Source organism: Anser brachyrhynchus (assembly GCF_964034855.1).
Source record: "Anser brachyrhynchus genome assembly, chromosome: 3".
NCBI classification, from domain to species: Eukaryota; Metazoa; Chordata; class Aves; order Anseriformes; family Anatidae; genus Anser; species Anser brachyrhynchus.
Genome location: NC_137696.1, coordinates 125,425,585 through 125,447,564, shown reverse-complemented (window position 1 = coordinate 125,447,564; position 21,980 = coordinate 125,425,585). Strand labels below are relative to the sequence as shown.

The 21,980-nt window shown below is 55.6% G+C and overlaps 2 protein-coding genes across 6 annotated transcripts in view; both read left to right on the top strand.

The window, feature by feature from the left end:
- Positions 1 to 17,086, top strand: part of LOC308191612 (uncharacterized protein) — a 95,023-nt gene extending 77,937 nt beyond the window's left edge. For 2 of the 4 annotated variants that reach the window (XM_080584175.1, XM_080584174.1), the window contains one exon: positions 11,993 to 15,434. In XM_080584175.1, the coding sequence (XP_080440301.1) occupies positions 11,993 to 13,043 (1,051 nt within the window). In that variant the 3' untranslated portion in view covers positions 13,044 to 15,434. Of the gene's footprint in view, positions 1 to 10,161; positions 10,639 to 10,939; positions 10,992 to 11,117; positions 11,173 to 11,992; positions 15,435 to 16,213 lie in introns of those variants that run through there. The other 2 variants (XR_013948167.1, XM_080584173.1) reach the window with 2 other exon arrangements.
- A 2,951-nt stretch (positions 17,087 to 20,037) lies between these two features.
- PTK2B (protein tyrosine kinase 2 beta) overlaps positions 20,038 to 21,980 on the top strand; it is a 30,537-nt gene continuing 28,594 nt past the window's right edge. The window contains exon 1 of one of the 2 annotated variants that reach the window (XM_080584164.1): positions 20,038 to 20,099. In XM_080584164.1, coding sequence (XP_080440290.1) covers positions 20,063 to 20,099 — 37 coding nt within the window. In that variant the 5' untranslated portion in view covers positions 20,038 to 20,062. Of the gene's footprint in view, positions 20,100 to 20,453; positions 21,874 to 21,980 lie in introns of those variants that run through there. The other variant, XM_080584165.1, reaches the window with a different exon arrangement.

Sequence of the window (21,980 nt, the reverse complement as noted above, 5' to 3'; positions counted from 1 at the left end):
CCATCCCTTATTCCATACCCTCGGCAGCAGGCTCAGGTCCCACACTATCCAACACATCCTCATTAGCCACCGACACCCTTCTCCTTCAATTTATCAAGCCTGCCAGGTATCATTCCTTCAGTCTTTGCGCCACTCCACAAAACAAAGTAGAAGTCATGTCCAAAGTGTAGCTCCCTCAGCATGACATCTGCCATGGGAGAAATCAGCTGGCCATGAAGGAAGAATTTTGGGGCCACAAGCTCAGAATTCAACAGGATCCAGCCCTCTGTCCCAAACATGCAAGAGATCTCCAGATCCCTGATGGAGTCCCTGGACACCACAGAAATCTGCCTGGACCTGCCGGGCAAAATGAACAAAACTACTGAGACTGATGCTCAAGACTTGCACAGAGCATTGCAGAAGGTATTCCCTGTCTGCCTGAAGTGCCGTCGGTGTCTCACTAGCAGCTGTCCTCACCACAGCAAGACTGCAGCAACCCATTCCATGTCCAAGAGCTCCCCCCTCAGCTGGTTGAGCCCACAAGGAAAAGGATGGTGCAGAAGCAACATCCAAAGGGTAGCTGCCTCAGCAGGAACACTTGCCCCAGGAGAAATAAGCTGGCCATCAAGGAATAACTTTTGGGGTCGCCAACTCAGAATTCAATAGGATCTGGCCCTTCATCCCAAACATGCAAGAGATCTCCAGATCCCTTTTGCAGTCTCTGGACACCCCAAAAATCTGCCCGGACCTGCTGGGCAAAATGAACAAAACTACTGAGACTGATGCTCAAGACTTGCACAGAGCACTGAATAAGGTATCCCCTGTCTGCTAGTGAAAAATGCTGTGAGGAATGCGGTGAGCCTCTGCTTGGGGACACACAAGAGGGATCAAGCCTGCAGAAGGGACATCTGAAGAGACAAAGCAGGAAGGAGCAGCGTGGGACATGCTCCACCGTCACTAGCTCTGTGGCTGTACGTGGAGCAGGACAGGGGGACTCTCTCCACACCCCAGTCCCCATGTGGCCTCTGCCCCCATGGGCACGGCCACCCTCCCCAAATGCCCTTGACCGGCTGCAGAGAACTGGGATGGAGGCCCTGGGTGAATGAGGCCAGGTGGGAAAGCACAGCTCTCTTAGAGAAGCTGATTCTTGCTGGCACTGCTCCCTGCCTCCCTTCATTCCTGCTCAGAGCAAAGCTTCTTGCCTGGAAGAGCTGCAGAAATGCCAGTGCAGAGTGGCAGCTCCTTTGCTGATGTATACAGCGCCTGCTTACAAAACTGGGAGCCAAAAGCTCCGTCTTGTTTCTGAGAGCATGTGGAAAAGGGCACAAAGGGTGAGAGGTGGTGCAGTGTGCCCTCATGGGATGTCCCTGATGCATGGGGGAGCAATAACTTCTGTGAATTAGCTTCACTGCTGGTGAGCACCAAGCTCTCTGGTGTCCCCAGCTGGCCCCACTTTCTCTCCTCATCCCCCTTTCCTGTAGGCTAAATAACCCCAGTTCTCACAACCGATCCTTGCAGGATTTTTTCTTCAAATTCAACAGGATTCAGCCCTCCATCCCTAACATGCAGAGATCTCCAGATCCCTGATGGAGTCCCTGGATATCACGGAAATCTGCCCGGACCTGCTGGGTAAAATGAAGAAAACTACTGAGACTGATGCTCAAGACTTGCACAGAGGACCAAAGAAGGTATACCCCGTCTGCCTGAAGTGCCGTCGGTGTCTCACTAGCAGCTGTCCACACCACAGCAAGACTGCAGCAACCCATGCCGTGTCCTAGAGCTCCCCCCTCAGCTGGTTGAGCCCCCAGGGAAAAGGATGGTGCAGAAGCAACATCCAAAGGGTAGCTGCCTCAGCAGGAACACTTGCCCCAGGAGAAATCAGCTGGCCATCAAGGAATAACTTTTGGGGTCACCAACTCAGAATTCAGCAGGATCGATTCATGTCAATCATGGTGTAGGAAGAGGCAGGGCCGGGGAGGAGGTGGGTTAGGAGTGGGCGGGGGGACGCTGTCCGGGGTGACCCCCCTAAAACCCTGTCTGCACTCTGGGCACTGCCCAGTGCTGAGGGAAAGCCCCGGGTCAGGCAGAAGAGAGCTCAGCCCCAGAGGAGGAGCAGCCACGGCAGCACCCACAGCAGAGCCCCCTTCCAGCTCCAGCCATGCTGGCTGTCCTCCCCTCAGCCAGGACAAGATGGCCACCAAGGCAGCCATGGCACCTCCCAAAATGGCTGCCAGGGTGGCCACTCCACGCCACAAAATGGCCCCTGGGCAGCCCTCATTTTCACACAATGGCTGCCGGGGGTCCTTCTCTCAGAGCTCTTGGCCAGGCTGCCCAAGAAGAAGGGCCGGGCGCAGTCTGGGGCTGGAGCTGGTGGAGGAGGAGGTGGCAGCAGCAGGGATGGAGGCCCTGGGTGAGTGAGGGCAGGTGGGAAAGCACCAAAAGAGTATGAAACTCCGGCAAAGCAGAGCTCTCCAAGAGAAGCTGATTCTTGCTGGCACTGCTCCCTGCCTCCCTTCAGTCCTGCTCAGAGCAAAGCTTCTTGCCTGGAAGAGCTGCAGAAATGCCAGTGCAGAGTGGCAGCTCCTTTGCTGATGTATACAGCGCCTGCTTACAAAACTGGGAGCCAAAAGCTCCGTCTTGTTTCTGAGAGCATGTGGAAAAGGGCACAAAGGGTGAGAGGTGGTGCAGTGTGCCCTCATGGGATGTCCCTGATGCCTGGGGGAGCAGTAACTTCTCTGAATTAGCTTCACTGCTGGTGAGCACCAAGCTCTCTGGTGTCCCCAGCTGGCCCCACTTTCTCTCCTCATCCCCCTTTCCTGTAGGCTAAATAACCCCAGTTCTCGCAACCGATCCTTGCAGGATTTTTTCTTCAAATTCAACAGGATCCAGCCCTCCATCCCTAACATGCAGAGATCTCCAGATCCCTGATGGAGTCCGTGGATATCACAGAAATCTGCTCAAACCTGCTGGGCAAAATGAACAAAACTACTGAGACTGATGCTCAAGACTTGCACAGAGCACTGAATAAGGTATCCCCCGTCTGCCAGTGATAAATGCTGTGAGGAATGCGGTGAGCCTCTGCTTGGGGACACACAAGAGGGATCGAGCCTGCAGAAGGGACATCTGAAGAGACAAAGCAGGAAGGAGCAGCGTGGGACACAACCCACAGTCGGTAGCTCTGTGGCTGTACGTGGAGCAGGACAGGGGGACTCTCTCCACACCCCAGTCCCCATGTGGCCTCTGCCCCCATGGGCACGGCCACCCTCCCCAAATGCCCTTGACCGGCTGCAGAGAGCTGGGATGGAGCCACTGCTGCAGGTGGCATTCAGGGGCCTAGGTCAGGGTGGCTTGGTGCAGTGTCTGCGGCACTCCTGGGGACGGATTAAGAGCAGAGCGTGGAGGAACTCTCAAAAAACGACTGGCGAGCTTTGGAAAGAGGAGATTTTGGGACTTGCTGGCCCCATGGCACGGGAGCCACAGATGCCATTTGACATCAGTGTGCTCTCCCACACCGTGTCGATCATGGTGTAGGAGAGGCAGCAATAAATATACAATGGCAACGCATTAGTGTGGCCGGGAGGTTTATTTGAGAAACCCTTGACACAAGTTGTCCTGACTCGCTCCCTCTCCTTTCTCTCACGTTTCATGATCCCCCATTCTCTCCCTGTAGCCACAAACACCCTGGTGGGGTGCCCAGGGGCCTGGCTCATGTCTACGGTGCAGTAGGGAGGACAAAGTGAGAAATCGTAGAATCACAGAATCCAAGAATATCCCGACTTGGAAGGGACCCATGAGGATCATTGAGTCCAACTGCTGGCACCACACAGGTGTACCCAAAAAAGGCACATCGAGTACTGCTGAAAAGGACTTCAGAAGGAAGTCCACATTGACTACTGCTGATGATTTTCTTGTCCTTCATGTGACTGGAAATGCTCTCCAGGTATAACTGCTCCATCAGCTTCCCAGGGATCATGGTGACGATGACTGGCCTGTTGATCCCTGGGAACCTCACAACCTAATTCATTGCTGTATTGGGTGTAAATGTCCAGGTTTAGGTATCAGGGGTGTGAGGGGCAGCTGCAAGGAGAGGCCGGGGCTGCCCCGTGCCACACACAGCCCGTTCTAGACAGGTCCATTGGCTCCTCCACAGGACACAGCAGAACCTGTCTGTGACGCTGGTGGCACTTCTCGGCAAGCGTATTTAAGAAAAGGCAACCCCCCTGACATGTACTGAGGACTGAGGGGAAAAGTGGGGAATGGCGAAGGCTGGGGGCCGAGGAGGAGGTGGGTTAGGAGTGGGGGGGGGGGGGGGGGACGCTGGCCGGGGTGACCCCCCCAAAACCCTGTCTGCACTCTGGGCACTGCCCAGTGCTGAGGGAAAGCCCCGGGTCAGGCAGAAGAGAACTCATCCCTAACACGCAAGAGACCTCCAAATCCCTGATGGAGTCCCTGGATACCCCAAAAATCTGCCTGGACCTGCTGGGCAAAATGAACAAAACTACTGAGACTGATGCTCAAGACTTGCACAGAGCACTGAATAAGGTATCCCCTGTCTGCCTGAAGTGCCGTTCGTGTCTCACTAGCAGCTGTCCACACCACAGCAAGACTGCAGCAACCCATGCCGTGTCCTAGAGCTCCCCCCTCAGCTGGTTGAGCCCACAAGGAAAAGGATGGTGCAGAAGCAACATGCAAAGGGTAGCTGCCTCAGCAGGAACACTTGCCCCAGGAGAAATAAGCTGGCCATCAAAGAAGAACTTTTGGGGTCACCAACTCAGAATTCAACAGGATCTGGCCCTTCATCCCAAACATGCAAGAGATCTCCAGATCCCTGTTGGAGTCCCTGGACACCCCAAAAATCTGCCCGGACCTGCTGGGCAAAATGAACAAAACTACTGAGACTGATGCTCAAGACTTGCACAGAGCACTGAATAAGGTATCCCCCGTCTGCCAGTGATAAATGCTGTGAGGAATGCGGTGAGCCTCTGCTTGGGGACACACAAGAGGGATCGAGCCTGCAGAAGGGACATCTGAAGAGACAAAGCAGGAAGGAGCAGCGTGGGACACGCTCCACCGTCACTAGCTCTGTGGCTGTACGTGGAGCAGGACAGGGGGACTCTCTCCACACCCCAGTCCCCATGTGGCCTCTGCCCCCATGGGCACGGCCACCCTCCCCAAATGCCCTTGACCGGCTGCAGAGAACTGGGATGGAGCCACTGCTGCAGGTGGCATTCAGGGGCCTAGGTCAGGGTGGCTTGGTGCAGTGTCTGCAGCACTCCTGGGGATGGATTAAGAGTAGAGTGTGGAGAAACTCTCAGAAAACGACTGGCTAGCTTTGGAAAGAGGAGACACTGGGACTTGCTGGCCCCATGGCAGGGGAGCCACAGATGCCACTTGACATTAGTAGTGTGCTCTCCCACACTGTGTCGATCATGGTGTAGGAAGAGGCAGCAATAAAAGATACAACGACAACCTATTAGTGTGGCTGCGAGGTTTATTTCAGAAAACCTTGACACAAGTTGTCGTGACTTGCTCCCTCTCCTTTCTCTCACGTTTCATGATCCCCATTCTCCTCCCCACAGCCACAAACACCCCAATGGGGTGTCCAGGGGCCTGGCTGGGGTCTGTAGTGCAGTAGGGAGGAGAAACTGAGGAGGTCCACGTTGACTACTGCTGGTGATTTTCTTGTCCTTCATGTGACTGGAAATGCTCTCCAGGTATAACTGCTGCTTCAGGTTCCCATGGATCATGGTGACGATGACCGGCCTGTTGATCCCTGGGAACCTCACAGCCTAATTCATTGCTGTATTGGGTGTAAATGTCCAGGTTTGAGTGTCAGGGGTGTGTGGAGCATCTTCTAGGAGAGGCCGGGGCTGCCCTGTGCCACACACAGCCTGTTCCAGACAGGTCCATTGGCTCCTCCACAGGACACAGCAGAACCTGTCTGTGACGCTGGTGGCACTTCTCGGCAAGCGTATTTAAGAAAAGGCAACCCCCCTGACAGGTACTGAGGACTGAGGGGAGAAGTGGGGAATGGCAAAGGCTGGGGGCCGGGGAGGAGGTGGGTTAGGAGTGGGGGGGGGGAACGCTGGCCGGGGTGACCCCCCAAAACCCTGTCTGCACTCTGGGCACTGCCCAGTGCTGAGGGAAAGCCCCGGGTCAGGCAGAAGAGAGCTCAGCCCCAGAGGAGGAGCAGCCACGGCAGCACCCACAGCAGAGCCCCCTTCCAGCTCCAGCCATGCTGGCTGTCCTCCCCTCAGCCAGGACAAGATGGCCACCAAGGCAGCCATGGCACCTCCCAAAATGGCTGCCAGGGTGGCCACTCCACGCCACAAAATGGCCCCTGGGCAGCCCTCATTTTCACACAATGGCTGCCGGGGGTCCTTCTCTCAGAGCTCTTGGCCAGGCTGCCCAAGAAGAAGGGCCGGGCGCAGTTTGGGGCTGGAGCTGGTGGAGGAGGAGGTGGCAGCAGCAGGGATGGAGGCCCTGGGTGAGTGAGGGCAGGTGGGAAAGCACCAAAAGAGTATGAAACTCCGGCAAAGCAGAGCTCTCCAAGAGAAGCTGATTCTTGCTGGCACTGCTCCCTGCCTCCCTTCAGTCCTGCTCAGAGCAAAGCTTCTTGCCTGGAAGAGCTGCAGAAATGCCAGTGCAGAGTGGCAGCTCCTTTGCTGATGTATACAGCGCCTGCTTACAAAACTGGGAGCCAAAAGCTCCGTCTTGTTTCTGAGAGAATGTGGAAAAGGGCACAAAGGGTGAGAGGTGGTGCAGTGTGCCCTCATGGGATGTCCCTGATGCCTGGGGGAGCAGTAACTTCTCTGAATTAGCTTCATTGATGGTGAGCACCAAGCTCTCTGGTGTCCCCAGCTGGCCCCACTTTCTCTTCTCATCCCTCTTTTTTGTAGGCTAAATAACCCCAGTTCCCGCAACCGATCCTTGCAGGATTTTTTCTTCAAATTTAACGGGATCCGGCTCTACATCCCTAACATGCAGAGATCTCCAGATCCCTGATGGAGTCCCTGGATATCACAGAAATCTGCTCAAACCTGCTGGGCAAAATGAACAAAACTACTGAGACTGATGCTCAAGACTTGCACAGAGCACTGAATAAGGTATCCCCTGTGTGCTAGTGAAAAATGCTGTGAGGAATGCGGTGAGCCTCTGCTTGGGGACACACAAGAGGGATCGAGCCTGCAGAAGGGACATCTGAAGAGACAAAGCAGGAAGGAGCAGCGTGGGACACAACCCACAGTCGGTAGCTCTGTGGCTGTACGTGGAGCAGGACAGGGGGACTCTCTCCACACCCCAGTCCCCATGTGGCCTCTGCCCCCATGGGCACGGCCACCCTCCCCAAATGCCCTTGACCGGCTGCAGAGAGCTGGGATGGAGCCACTGCTGCAGGTGGATTCAGGGGCCTAGGTCAGGGTGGCTTGGTGCAGTGTGTTCTCTAGTAAAATCCTCTAGCATTTAACAGTTTTCCAAAGTGTTTTTTTTACCTTGGTTAGGGGTAAGTTAATTAGAAAAAGCTATTTTAAATATCTCATCCATAATTGAAGAACTAGCAAGTGACAGTCTGGATGCAAGAAAAAGGAGATAAGTTTGCAAAAAATAATATTCCAGAATTGAATGGTATTGCTTTTATTACTAACCTCACAAGTGTGGGAAACTAAGTTGTGTTTTTGTAGTAGAGAACTAATTTTCTGTATTCCAAGGTAGTTGTGTAGTCATGATAAGGAGAAATGCTAAGTAGATAAGTGGACAGTAGAAGGCCTCACTGTTCCGAAATAAGGTGAAAGCTTGAGAAAAACAGGATGAGTGGTGTGTGATCAGTAAAACAAAGATCACAGGTTCTCAGAACATAAGAAAGGTGAAAAAAAGGGAAAAGGGAGAAATTAAAGGGTTGAAAAAAAGAAAAATTGTACATGTATGGCATAGAGGAGCATCGAGTAGCTTGTGAACCTGTAGTACTCAGCCAATGAGGAAACAGGGGAGGTGATAAGGCGTCGAGGAATAGGGAATAAAAGGTTATGATTTGTTTACTATAATGTGCTCCTAATTGGCAGGATGCCCACCACTGCAATCGCGAATAAAATAGCTTCACAGAAGGTCCTGTCTGAAGAAAATTATTTGAGATTTTTCTCACACAAGGAGGAGCCTGCACTGTAATTAATGCTAGTTGCTGTATGTATGTAGATCAAATGGGCTGAAATTGACTGATCTCAAAAATATTTGGAAAAAAAAAAAACAAACTAGATCCTACATAGAGTGGCTCAAGATGACGCTTCCTGGGGATTTAGAAACATTTGGGAGAAACTAACTTTGTGGTTACCTGAATGGAATTGGCTCAAATAACTATTTGTTGGTATTATAATAATAATGGCATTGTATATTTGTCATCCCCCGTGACATCCGAAGAAGAATATTGTGCCTTAATGTTGGAAAAACTCAAGAGTGGGGTATGTGAAGAGGTGCAAAAACAACAATAGGAGTAAGAAAAGAAGAGGAGGGAATTGTAAGGAACAAAGTTGTGTTTTTGCAATAGAAGGTGTTTTTGCATTGGAAAATTCCACTGACCTTGCATATTCAAAAGGGATTGTGCAGCATAGCAGTGGGGAGTATGTGAAGCAGATAAAGGGAAGATCCCCCTGTCCCAGAATAAGGAGGATAGCTAAGAAAAACAGGATGAGCAGTACGAAATCCGTAAAAACAAAAATCATGGGCCCTCTATTCTTGAAAGAAGAAGGAAAAAAAAAAGGAAAAGGAGAAATTAACAGTTGGTCAAATAAAATTGTATATGTATGGTATAGAAGTGTGTTGAGTAGGTTGTGAACCTGTGGTACTCAGCCAGTGAGGAAATGGGAGAAATCAGGGCTCCAGGTGGGGTCTCACGAGAGCAGAGCAGAGGGGGACAATCCCTTCCCTCGCCCTGCTGGCTACACTGCTTTTGGTGCATCCTGAAAGAGTTGCCAGCTCTGTTCAGCTCCTTTGTCCCTAAGGACAGTGCTCCAGGATCTTGATCACTAAGTCTTTAAATAGCTGGAATTTCGTTTTTCGGAAGCTCAGGGCCCTGACTTTGCTCTTCACCAGGTCCATATTCCTCGAGATCACCAATTCAGCCAGGGCGTGGTCACTGCAGCCCAGACACCCTCCAATCTTAACCTGCTTAATGAGTTCATCTGCGCTGGTGAACATCAGGTCCAGTAACGCTTCTCCTCTGGTTGGTTTGTCTAGTACCTGGACCGGGAAGTTATCCTCGACGCACTCCGGGAATCTCCCGGATTGCTTACAGCCTGCTGTGTAGTTTTCCCAGCAGACATCCGGGTGGTTGAAGTCCCCCATCAGGATGAGAGCGTGTGAGCGTGACACCTCTTGTAGTTCAAGCAAGAAGGCCTCATCAGCAGGCTCCCCTTGATCAAACGGCCTGGAGTAGACCCTGACCACAAGGTGTCCTTTATTGGTCTGGTCCTTATCTTTTAGCCGCAAGCTCTCAACCTGTCCGTGGCTGTTTCTCAGGGGCATCTCTTCGCAATCAATCCTTTCCCTAACAAAGAGGGCAACACCTCCGCCCACCCTTCCCTGCTTACCTCTTCTGAAAGGCTTGTAGCCCTCCAGTCCAGTGTTCCCGTTATGTGTTTTACCAGGATCTGAAGTGAGACAGAAAGGCCTTTAATTGTCAGGGTCTTCTTTCTGTCTTTTCTTGAAAACTGGGACAACATTTTGCCAGATTCCACTTGATATAGACCCTTCCAGACTGGAGATGGGAGTGTGGGCTGCTGCCAGAGACACCAGCATGTCCCCCAGGGCCCAAGCATCCGCCTCGATGGCCTTCGGGGGGAGGTTGGTGGCAGAGCAGCTCCAGTGCCATAAGCACAGTGGCTGCCATGGTGGGCCCTAGGGACCCTCCCACAGACTCTGAGCTGTGTCCTGGGGTGTGCTGCCCCACAAATGCTCAGTGGGGGTCTTGGGGCAGCTTCCTCAAGGGCTTCATAGCCTCCTGCACCACCCTAGGTGTATATGTCCAGGTTTTAGTTTCAGCGAGGTTGGGCTTGTCCTTGCTGCCCTGACAAATGTCCCTGCTTGGACAGCTCAGCCCAGGGGTACCATGGCAACCGCTTTGTGTCAAAGCTACGTCACTATTGCATCATAATCGTGGCCTCGTGTATGTGGGGTTTGGGTGGCTTGGCTGTCACTTTGCCTGCAGAACAGCGAGGAATAAGCTGAACAAGCAGCTGAGGAAGGCAAAGTGTGTTGAGCTGGCCACACTCAACGTCAGCTGAGTGTGGTAGTGGAGCTGTGCAGAGGAGCACGGAGGTGGGTAGGAGCGGGGTGCTCACTGGGTTTGTCAGGTGCCTAAAGCCCAGACTCCAGGCATCCTTTTGGCTGGGAGGGTTGGGGCTGCTCTCACAGGGCCACTGCTAAGAGCTGCATGCTGTGTTTTAGGTTACGCCTGTGAGCAAGGATTCGGAGTGAGAGCAGTGTGTGGGCTTCAGGCTCAGGATGAAAACCGTGTTCAAGATGAAGATATGGAGGCTGGAGGCCCTGCTGGCCTTTTGGGGCCTGAGCATTTGGGGCCTCTATCTCCTTGGGGTGCCATGCACCCCTTATTTTCTGGTGCTACCTGTTCTGACCAGCCTTATAGCCAGGATACGCAACACCAAGGCCAAGGTAGGAGCCAGGTTTGGTATCACCCCGAACTCTCCTCGGGCACAGCAGGGATGAGCCCAGGGCTGGGCCCATCCCTGGGGCGCTCTGCAGAGGGTCTATTTAGGAGGCAGCAGTGAAGAGAAGCCATTGCTCAGGCAGCAAGGCCCCTTCTCCACGGCCTCAAAGTCACCTCCACCCAGCACTGGGCTGGGCCCTGTCCCTGTGACCCCATTACCCTTCCCAGGCCCTTGCTTCCTGAGCAGGGACCATCCTGACCAAGAGGGGACACTCCCCACTGAGCCAGGCTTGCTTTCTGGTGTAGGACACCTGTGGGAAGAAGATGAGCTTGAAAGGCAGGAGGAAGGAGCGGAGAGGTGAGCAGCCCCATCCCAGAGCTGCGCCAGGCTCTGCAGCGGCTTCTGGCCATGAGATGCCACTGCCGCCTGGGTCCCCACAGTGGCAGCCCTGGCTCATTCTCAGTCGTATTTCTACCCCAACAGTTTCTTCACGATCCTGGCATGATGTGGAGGTGTCTGCAAACAATCTTCTAGCAGGGTAAGCAGAGCCCTCTCCTGCGGGGAGCATCCCTCTCTGGGAGCTCCTGGGTGGGGAGCCCCACACCTATGTCCCCCTTCCCGAGCAGCTGCCCCTTAGCAGTAGAGCAGGCGCTCTCTGCTGACATCCACAGAATCTGTCACAGAAACTCTTGAGTTGGAAGGGACCCATAAGTATTATCAAGTCCAACACTTGGCTCCACACAGCCCCCCGCCCCCAATCAAACCGTATCTCTGCAAGCGTTGTGTAAATGCTTCTTGAACTCTGGCAGGGTTTGGCCCATGGCCACTTTCCTGGGGAGCCTGTTTCAATGCCCAACGACCCTGGTGGTGAAGAACCTTTTCGTAATAGCCAACCTGCATCTCCCCTGATGCAGCTTCATGCTTTTCCAAATGGGGCCTATCACTGCTCACCAGACAGAAAAGATCAGTGCCTGCCCCTCTGCTGCCTGTCATGAGGAAGCAGTAGGCCGCAACGAGATCTCCCCTCAGTCCTCTGAGTACCACTTTAGCCCTTCCCACGAGATCTCCCCTCTGTCCTCTGAGGACCACTGTAGCCCTTCCCACACAGCGCACTGGCTGCCCCCATTCCTAGCACCCCTCTCTGCCCTCAGCGCCGGGACCAGGCTGGCCCTTTCCTCCTAGGGCAGGAAGAGGCCCAGCCCCACACTGTGCACGGAGCTTGCCCCATGTCCCCAACAGTTTACGTCTCCCAGACCATCCCAGAGCTGGCAGGGCTGGCTGCAGGGTGCTGGGAGATCACCTGGTTGTTCTGTAAGGAGAAGCCTAAGGGATGGCCCTGGGTCTTTCCTGTCCAACAGCTCCCCCCCCAGCCTGTTGAGACCACAAGGAAAAGGACAGAGTAGAAGCAACATCCAAAGTGTAGCTGCCTCTGCAACACATTTGCCATGGGAGACATCAGCTGGCCATGAAGGAAGAACTTTTGGGGCCACAAGTTCAGAATTCAACAGGATCCAGCTCCCTGTCATGAACATGCAAGAGATCTCCAGATCCCTGATGGAGTCCCTGGACACCAGAGAAATCTGCCTGGACCTGCTGGGCAAAATGAACGCAATTAATGAGACTGACGCCCAAGACTTGCGCAGAGCACTGAATAAGGTATTCCCCGTCTGCCTGAAGTGCCGTCGGTGCCTCACCAGCAGCTGTCCGCACCACAGCAAGACTGCAGCAACCCATGCCGTGCCCACGCTGACCATCTTCATCCACTCCCTGGACATCCTGGTGTATGAGGAGGAGATGAAGCTGAAGGTGGGGCTAGGCTTTGAACTGGCTGTCTTTGGGAAGGTGGTACACGAATGGAAGAAAATCATGGAGCTACCCAAAACTACTGGTAACGAAGAATGCTGTGAGGAATGCTGTGAGGAATACTGTGAGGAATGCGGTGAGCCTCTGCCTAGGGACACACAAGAGGGATCGAGCCTGCAGAAGAGACCAAGCAGGAAGGAGAGAAGGGATCCTAAAGCAAATCAGCGTGGGACACACTCCACAGTCGCTAGATCTGTGGCTCTACATGGAGCAGGACAGGGGAACTTTCTCCACACCCCAGATCCCATGTGGCCTCTGCCCCTGTGGGCACAGCCACCTTCCCCAGATGCGCTTGACCGGCTGCAGAGAGCTGGGATGGAGCCACTGCCACAGGTGATATATGTGGGCCTAGGTCAGGGTGGCTTGGTGCGGTGTCTGCGGCGCTCCTGGGGACGGGTTAAGAACAGAGCGTGGAGAAACACTCGAAGAACGACCATCCGGCTTCAGAAAAGAAAGAATTTGGGACGTGCTGGCCCCATGGCAGGGGACCAGCTGATGTCACTTGAGATGATTGCGCTCTCCCACACCATGTCGATCATGGTGTAGGGAGAGGCAGCAATAAAAGATATGAGAACGCGTTGGTGTGGCCGGGAGTTTTATTTGAGAAACCCTTTTATTGCTGGTGCTCCCTGCACCATAGTTGTGGTGTGGAAGAGCTCATTGATCTCAAACGGCAGGTATACATAATGCACACCAGGTAAACATGAGAATCCCGTAACCGAATGGCCTGTCCCAAATCGCAAGTGGTAGTACTGGCTACGTGGCCATAAAGCCAGGAAGGCGTTGCCCCTAGGATGGAAGGGAGCTTGCACCCTGGGGGCAATAATTCCAAATGTAACTAATATTGAAGACCCACAGGCAGAATTGAAAAGCCAAAGCCCCTTGAGACCACACGCAGAATTAAGAGGACTCCAGATAATCCTCTAGTAAAAAGAAACAGGGCATTTCACAGTTTTGCAAGGTGGTTTTTACCTTGGTTAGGGGTGAATGAATTGGAAAAAGGTATTGTAAATATCTCAGCTATCATTGAAGAACTGGAAAATAACACTGGATGCAGTCCAGGCACTACAAAAGGAGGTAACAAGTTTGCAAAAATAGTACTCCAGAATCGAATGATATTAGATTTATTACTAACCTCACGAGGAGGAGCCTGCACTGTAATTAATGCTAGTTGCTGTATGTATGTAGATCAAATGGGCCGTATTCGACTGATCTCAAAAATATTTGGAAAAAAAAAAACAAAAACAAGATCCTACATAGAGTGGCTCAAGATGACACTTCCTGGGGATTTAGAAACATTTGGGAGAAACTAACATCGTGGTTACCTGAATGGAATTGGCTCAAATAACTATTTGTTAGTATTATAATACTAATGGCATTGTATATCTGTCATCCCCCGTGACATCCGAAGAAGAATATTGCGCCTTAATGTTGGAAAAACTCAAGAGTGGGGTATGTGAAGAGGAGCAAAAACAACAATAGGAGTAAGAAAAGAAGAGGAGGGAATTGTGAGGAACAAAGTTGTGTTTTTGCAATAGAAGGTGTTTTTGCAGTGGAAAATTCCACTAACCTTGCATATTCAAAAGTGATTGTGCAGCATAGCAGTGGGGAGTATGTTAAGCACATAAAAGGAAGATCCCCCTGTCCCAAAATAAGGAGGATAGCTAAGAAAAACAGGATGAGCAGTACGAAATCAGGAAAAACAAAAATCACGAGCCCTCTAGTCACAAGAGAAGAAGGAAAAAAGAGGAAAAGGAGAAATTAACAGTTGGTCAAATAAAATTGTACACATATGGTATAGAAGGGCATCGAGTAGATTGTGAACCTGTAGTACTCAGCCAGAGAGGAAACGGGAGAAATCAGGTGTTGGGTAATAGGGAATATAAGGTTAGGATAAACGTTTACTGTGCGCTCCTGCTTGCAGGACGCCTGCCATTGCACTTGTGAATAAGATAGCTTCACAGAAGATCCTCTCTGAGAAAATTAGAGATTTTTCTTACAGGACCCTTTTGCCTCCTGAGGCAGTGACTGGCACCCTTGGGGGAGCTCAGCACCCTGCTGCAGCGGGAAGGGGAGCAAGAGCTGGGGCTGCATTGCTGGAGCCGTGGGAGCGCTCCCCAAATGCTCCTTGAAGGGACATTGAGAAACAGAGCCCTGGGGCTGTGCAAGGGGCCAGCCCTGTCCTGCTCTGCCCTCCCTGGGGCACTGGCAGAGGCAGGAAGGCATCCAGCAGCACAAGCATCTTCCCAGGGCCACCAACCCAGCACGGGTGCTGGCTGGCCACCCCTGGGGCTCACAGCCAGGTCAGGCAGACAGGCCGCAGAAAAGGGCTGATAGGAGCCTCAAGAAGTTCAATAAGAAGCGCAGGGTCCTGCCCGTGGGGAGGAACAAGCCCAGCACCAACACCTGCTGGGGGCAGCCGGCTGGAAGCAGCCTGGCAGAGAAGGGCCTGGGGTCCTGGTGGGCACCGAGCTGAACAGGAGCCAGCAAAGGGCCCTCGCCACAAAGAGGGCTGCTGCTCTGTTGGGCTGCACTGGGCAAAGTGTTGCCAGCAGGTCAAGGGAGGACAGGTATTGAGGAGTGAGGGGAAAAGTGGGGAATGGCGAAGGCTGGGGGCCGGGGAGGAGGTGGGTTAGGAGTGGGGGGGGGGGGCGTTGGCCAGGGCGACCCTCCCAGAATCCCGTCTGTGCTCTGGGCACTGCCCAGTGCTGAGGGAAAGCCCCGGGTCAGGCAGAAGAGAGCTCAGCCCCAGAGGAGGAGCAGCCACGGCAGCACCCACAGCAGAGCCCCCTTCCAGCTCCAGCCATGCTGGCTGTCCTCCCCTCAGCCAGGACAAGATGGCCACCAAGGCAGCCCATAAAATGCCTGCCAGGGTGTCTCCTCTACCCCACAAAAAGGCAACCCGTTGGTGTGGCCAGGAGTTTTAATCGAGAAACCCTTGACACAAGTTGTCCTGACTTGCTTCCTCTCCTTTCCGAGCGGGTGCCGAGCTCTCTGGTGTCTCCTGCGGGCCCTGCTTGCTCCCAGTGCTCCTCCGCACTCTGTCCTCCATCTTACCCCAGGACTGCTGGAGGCAGTGCACCCTGCTGCCCTTCCTCAGGCCCTTGTCCTCATGGTGGCCCTCTTCCTCTACAGCATGCCGGGCTAGATGGTCAAGAAGCTCCTGGGGTCATGAAGCATGGGGGCAGCCAGCCCCTAGCCCAGCACCACCACCTGCCCCAACCCCGTGCCCTTCTCCTGCCCAAGGCCTCACAGCAGCCTCGGGGGACATCTCACTGCTGCTGGTCCTCCTCTGCTGCATTTGTCTATGGATGCCATTCTTGGCTCCACTCAGATAAATGAGTGTGGAGGAAGGCTGGGCATCTTTCCCCTGGGCTAGTAGCAGTGACCAGCTGGCTGCTGCGGGGCACTCAGGCTGGGGGTGTCGGACTCTTTTGCCCACTGAGGCAGGAACTGGCACCCTTGGGGGAGCTCAGCACCCTGCTACAGCAGGAGGGGGAGCAAGAGCTGGGGCTGCATTGCTGGAGCTATGGGAGCGCTCCCCAAATGATCCTTGAAGGGACACTGAGAAACGGAGCCCTGGGGAGCAGCCTGGAAGCAGCCTGGCAGAGAAGGGCCTGGGGTCCTGGTGGGCACCGAGCTGAACAGGAGCCAGCAAAGGGCCCTCGCCACAATGAGGGCTGCTGCTCTGTTGGGCTGCACTGGGCAAAGTGCAGGTCAAGGGAGGGGATCCTTCCTCAGCACCGGTGAGGCCACGTCTGCAGTACTGGGACTGGGTCTGGACTCCCCAGGTAGATATCTGCTAACACAGAGACAGAAGAAAATGCCTTCCAGCCTGGGAACTGCCCACCTGAAAACCTGGTCTGGGAACAAGAAACTGCCTTGTAAAGGCACAGCGTGCACCCAGGAACTTTGAGCAGCCTGAGATACTGAAAAGAAGGGCAGCAACAAGGAACTGAAACAGCAACGCTTCATCTGGAAAAGACAAAAACATCGAAGAAAGCAGGAATCGGTGACTGCTGTTGGCTGTTTCAGCTGGAAGAACCGGAGAGCGATGTGGGGAAAGCAGAAGCTGCCGGAGCGGGCAGGACGCAGCCCCACCGCCCGGCCGTGCGGGCAGAGCACCCAACAGAGCAGCGCCCAACGGTGCTGAGGTGCAGGGACCCGCGCCCTCTCGTGTCTCTGTGGCACAGAGGACTTGTTTTGCGCCCCAAAAAGCCTCTCCCCGAGCCCTTCCCGTGCTGCACGAACTTTGCCTTTTCCCGTGGGGTTCCCTACAGAAACCCGGCCTGGCTGGGGAAGCCCGGCTGACCCCAAGCCCCGGGAAGCCGATCGATATCGGCGCGGGGCTTTGTCCTTGTCGTGCTGGGCTCCACTGGGTCTGAACTGGTCCATGGCTGAGGTCGGCTTGGTCGCGCTCTGTACCGGTGACATTTTGAATGTATGTGCACATGTGTACAGATAAGTAAGCTATCGTCAGTATATTTGCTACTATACTAGTGGTAAGTTCCTGTAATGTTATATATTATGTTATAAAATATATTATAAATAACACAATATATTGTGTATTGTATATCATATATTGTATATTTTATATTGTATATTGTATACTATATATCATATATATGATATATATATGATATGATATATATGATATATATTGTATACTATATATCATATATATGATATATATATCACATTCATATATCATACATCATATATCATACATCATATGCATTATATATTATATATTATATATGTTATATGTTATATATCATATGTTACATATCATATATATCATATATTAACAGTGGTACGTTCCTGTATATTAATATATATACTTTATATATATACACACTTGCTACTATACTGTTGATTGCTGCTACTATTGACAATATAGATCTATCTATATATAATTGCTTTCTTGGCAATAATTCATAATGGCTCGATACACATTTGCTTTATTAATTATACGTACACTTGCTAGTGGTGGTTGGCAGTAATCTGTAATCAGGTAGGGAAATTTAGGGAATAAAGCCACGGTGTCTGTGTATCACGGACCCCTGTGAATCCGCAGCCGTGATCTCCATGCACCTGCAGGCCAGAAGGAGAGGGAGCGGGTCAGGACAACTCGCATCAAGGTTTCTCAAATAAAACTCCCATCATGAGCTCATTTCTCAAATAAAACCACGCTCGTGAGCTGCCATGGCGATTTTTATGGCCAGCTCAGAGCCCAGCCCCACGGGGACCTGAGTGCCCTCCTGAACCTCGCTGTGCACAGGCGTTGCCCCACGTGTCCCCAGATGTGGGACAACCACACAGCAGAAATACATCCTCCGTCAGGGAGTGCAGCACCCACCGGACCACCTCAGTCCCAAACCAGGACCTCAGCTGACGTGTGACCCCACTCAGCCCGTGCCTGCGGAGCCTGTCCTCCCGTGCCCAGCCCAGCCCTCCTGCCTTGGGACCACCGTGATGGGCTCACCCAGCCCCGCAGAGCTGAGATCCCGCAGGGGCTTGGAGCAACCCCAGAGCCCTTCCCCGACACCCCCTTTTCTCCCGGCTCCTATCCCACCCAGCCCCGTGGCAGGAGAGAGGACCCGCAGCCGGGAGAGCTGCCTGTAGCCGACTCCGGCAGGGAGCTTCGATTCCCTGGGAAGGCAGCGCCACTCCCGCCTTCAAGAAGGGCAAGAAATGGAATCAGAGCCCTGTCGGGCCCCCAGCTCCTCGGTGCGGGGTCTGGGGGACGTCCTGGTGGCCCTGGCGGCAGCCCCCCCACTCCCGGCCTCCTTTCTCCATGGTAACAGCGGACTCAAAATCCATGGCAACCCCATGGCAACAGCACGGGGATGCCACCGGTTCCGCAGCCAAAGGCGAGCGGATGCCCGGGGCCACCACGGAGCTCTGTTCCTCCAGGTTTCATGGCCACCACCCTCCCCACCCCTGCTGTCGTGAGCACCGGTGGCTCCGGGTGGAGAAGGGGTTGTCCCGCAGTCACGAGGTGGCCGGACGCAGTCACCTCGGCCTCCTCCGTCGCTGGGCTGGGGGGGGCAGGCCCCCCGCCCGGCACTGCTCTGCCTCCCCAGGGCTGCGTCGGCTGCAGGTGGGGCGTCGTGTCCTACCTGGCCCCCAGGGACCCCCTTTCTGAGGGCGGTTATTTTTCCCCTGGGGTGGGAGCCGGGAGTAACCAAAAGGCACCCCCCAAAGTGGGTTGGGGGCTGCTCCGAGGCCCAGCAGGATCTCAGCTCTGCAGGGCTGGCTGGACCCAAGGCCACATCCCGAGGCACCAGCAGGGAGAGCTGGGCTGGGCTGGGCTGGGCTGGGGAGGAGACCCGGGGTCTGTAGGCACAGGCTGAGTGGGGACGATGAGCAGGAATATGTCAGCAGATAAATTGTGGAGGACCCTGCAGGCTTTGGGGACAGCCCAGCCCTCCCTCCCCGCTGCCTGCCTGGCCCCTTTGTGGGCGTAGTGGGGGAAAAATGCTGGTCAGAGCTCTGGAAGAAGAGCAGATCTATCCCCATTTGGTGCCTTTCCCTGCTAATTCCTTCATCCTTTTCTAAGTTTGAGGGCCTGACACTGCTGCTGCCAAGGGCTGAGGAGAGATGGGGTGCTGGTGGGGGGCACCCGCACTGGGGGAAATGGGGCCCCCACGCTGCTGACTGGAGCAGCTACGCTCCTATTGGGGTGCATCACTCACTAGCACAACATTTATCCCAGCTCCCAGTGACACCCCCTCCAAAAACACCCCGGTGTCACCAACCTTGTGACCCCGTTGTCACCCCGTGCCAGCCCTGCTGGGGTGTCCCTGTCACCGAGCGCTGCCAAGGAGCCGGCTTTCGGGGGCGACGCGGGGGTGTCAGCGCTGGGCCCGCCCCGCAGCAGCCTCCCGCCCTTGCTCCTGCTGCTCTCGGAGCACCGGGGACTGGGATTTTTCATCCCCGAAAAGCAAAAGCGAGGCCGGGTTTCAAAGTCAGTGATGCGGATGGCTGCTTTCCTGGGACTCGCTTCAGGTGGCGGCCTGGGGAAGCCCGGAGGGTATTTCTCCGGCTCAGGTTGGCCGTCCTGAAGATGGCAGCAATAACATGCAGCAGCCGTGCAGCGGCTCCGAGCGAGTGGGGACCGCTGCATCCCACCCTCCTGCTCGAAGGACACCCCCAGCCGCCTCTCCTGGCAGCATCTCCCCACTTCTGCCTGGCTCCGGCGCGACACAACTTCTTCTGCTCCTCTCCGGTGTCCCCAGCACGGCAAAACATCTGCTGGAGGCCCCGGAGCCGCCGCCGGTGTCCTCCTCCGGCACCCAGACCCTCCAGCACCGTCCCTGCTCCCTGGCAAAAGTAAGTCGGTGCCTTTTGGCCTCGAGCAGCCCCGTGCTGGGATGCTCGAAGCCGTGCCGAAGCACCGCTCCCTAGTGATGGGAGAGGTGCTATTAATAAATCCTGTCAGATTTTATCGCTTCCCTCTGTGCCAATGAAGAGGGTGGTTTGGGGAAGGGGGGGGGGAGGCGGGGGGAAACCTGTTTCTCTCAAGCATTTCTTAGCTACAAGCTCGCCCTCAGTGCAGGAGCATGGGATGGCTCAGCAGGCTGTTAAACCAGCTCTCCTGTAAGTCTCGGGGCTGAAGCCGGTGTCGGAGGCGCGTGGGGGGGTGGAGGGCGTTCATTTTTGGCAGGGATCAGCAGGACAAAAGCGTGGCCCTGCTCCCTGGGGGCCGTGCTGCCTGGGGCACGGCGGCAGCTTCGCAGTGTCCCTCCCAAACTTGCGAGGAGCCCAGGCACCTCCTCAGGAGGGCATGGGGAGGGAAAGGTGTGCGGGGGGCTGCTGCACCTCTCCACGGAGCCGTGGCAGCGAGCAGAGGGGCTCCTGGAGCCGGTGGTCTCTGCTCCCCCCCCCTCCCCCAAGCTGCCCCCCCCAGCAGGGGGCACCTATTGCCCACCGTGCTCCCCCCTGCCCTTTGCCGGAGATGGGGCATGCGGAGGTAGCTGCAGGGCTTTGATGGCATTTAGGCATTGAAATAGCTTGGCTGGCAAGTGGAGAGTGGGCGCAGGCTGTCAGCACTGCTCCGCGCGCGTGGGAGAGCCGCCGCGGGAGCTCTGGGCACCGCCGGGGGCTGGGCTGGGCAGAGGGTGACGGTGGCCGCCCCGTGTTCATCCCCACCGCTCCTGTCCCCCGCGGTGCCCAGAAGCCGTCTGGCCCCTGTGGCTCCTTCCTCCATCCCTCGGGGTGCGAGGAGGTCCTGCTGCCCTCTGCGCCCGGCTGCAGGGATGCTCCGGCTGTGTTCGGCGCATGCAGCGAGGGGGCTGTGCTAGGGTTGTGCCCCGTACCGCGGGCATCGCGCCTCGGGGGTGAGCTTGGGGCAGCAGGGGAGGAGTGAGCTGAGCCGAGGAGGAAGGGATTGGAAAGAGATGGTGGCGAGAGAGCTGTCACCGAACGCCTCTTCCCGAGGCGGGGGACGCCCACGCAGGAAGGGACCCCCCCGGACCCCACCGTGCCCGGCCACGGGTCTGCGTGATGGGGTGCAGCTGCTGATGTGCAGCTCAGCAGGGACCTGCTGAGGTCAGGGGATCTCCGGGATGGGCAGAGGACCCCCGGGAGGCCACGGCTCCCCCGGACCCTGCTGGCAGTGGGGCTGGGTGGCCTCAGCAGCGATGGGGAGCAGGGGCTGCACCACCCCGACGCAGCCCTCCTCCCCACGGCACGAACCAGCCGCAGAGCTAGATAACCCACAGGGAAGAGGAATCACGAAGGGAAACTGCCGTGGGGCAGGATGCTGGCCGGGGGGGGCCTTCCCAGGAAGAGCCCGTTAGCCCACGAAACCTGCGGGGCTGCAGCAGATGTAGCTTGTGGCTCTGCCGTGCCCACAGTCTGCAGCGCCGGCGGCAGAAGGGAAGACGCCTGCCCGGGCTTAGGGGAAGTGCCCCGCTGCGGCTTCGCCCCGCCGCTTCCCCCATCCTGCTCCGCTTCACGGCTGTGCCCGCACGGCACCCCACCGCCACGACCATGGCAGTCCCATAGCTGCTTGGTGGGGGGGCTCGGGGTGACCCCTCCTCCTCCTCCAGCTCTTCCTCGGCTCCTCGGTGTCCAAACCCGGCCGAGGTTAATTTTCGGCGTTGCTCCGGGGCCTGGGGGCAGTTCTGCAGGCGGCAGGCCCCGCTGTCCGCCCGTGGAGGGGGTCCTCGGCGAGCGAATGTACAGGGGGGCCTGGTGCACTCCCCAGGCGGGGAGGTGCCTTGGGGCGGTGGCGGTGCCGGACCCTACCCCGCACCCCCGGACGTTGGCACAGCGGCTCTTGCACCATCCTCCTTCCTGCCTCGACCCTTGCGCAGCGCCGGGGCGTCCCGCCGGGGCTCCATGGGGGCAGCCTGCCAGCCCTTCCCAGGTACGAGCGGGGGAGCGGGACCAGCCCCAAACACCGGCCTTCCGGGCTCCGTGCCCAAATTCCCGGATGGGACCTGCCCCGACCCGCTCCGCGGGGCCTGGAGGGGT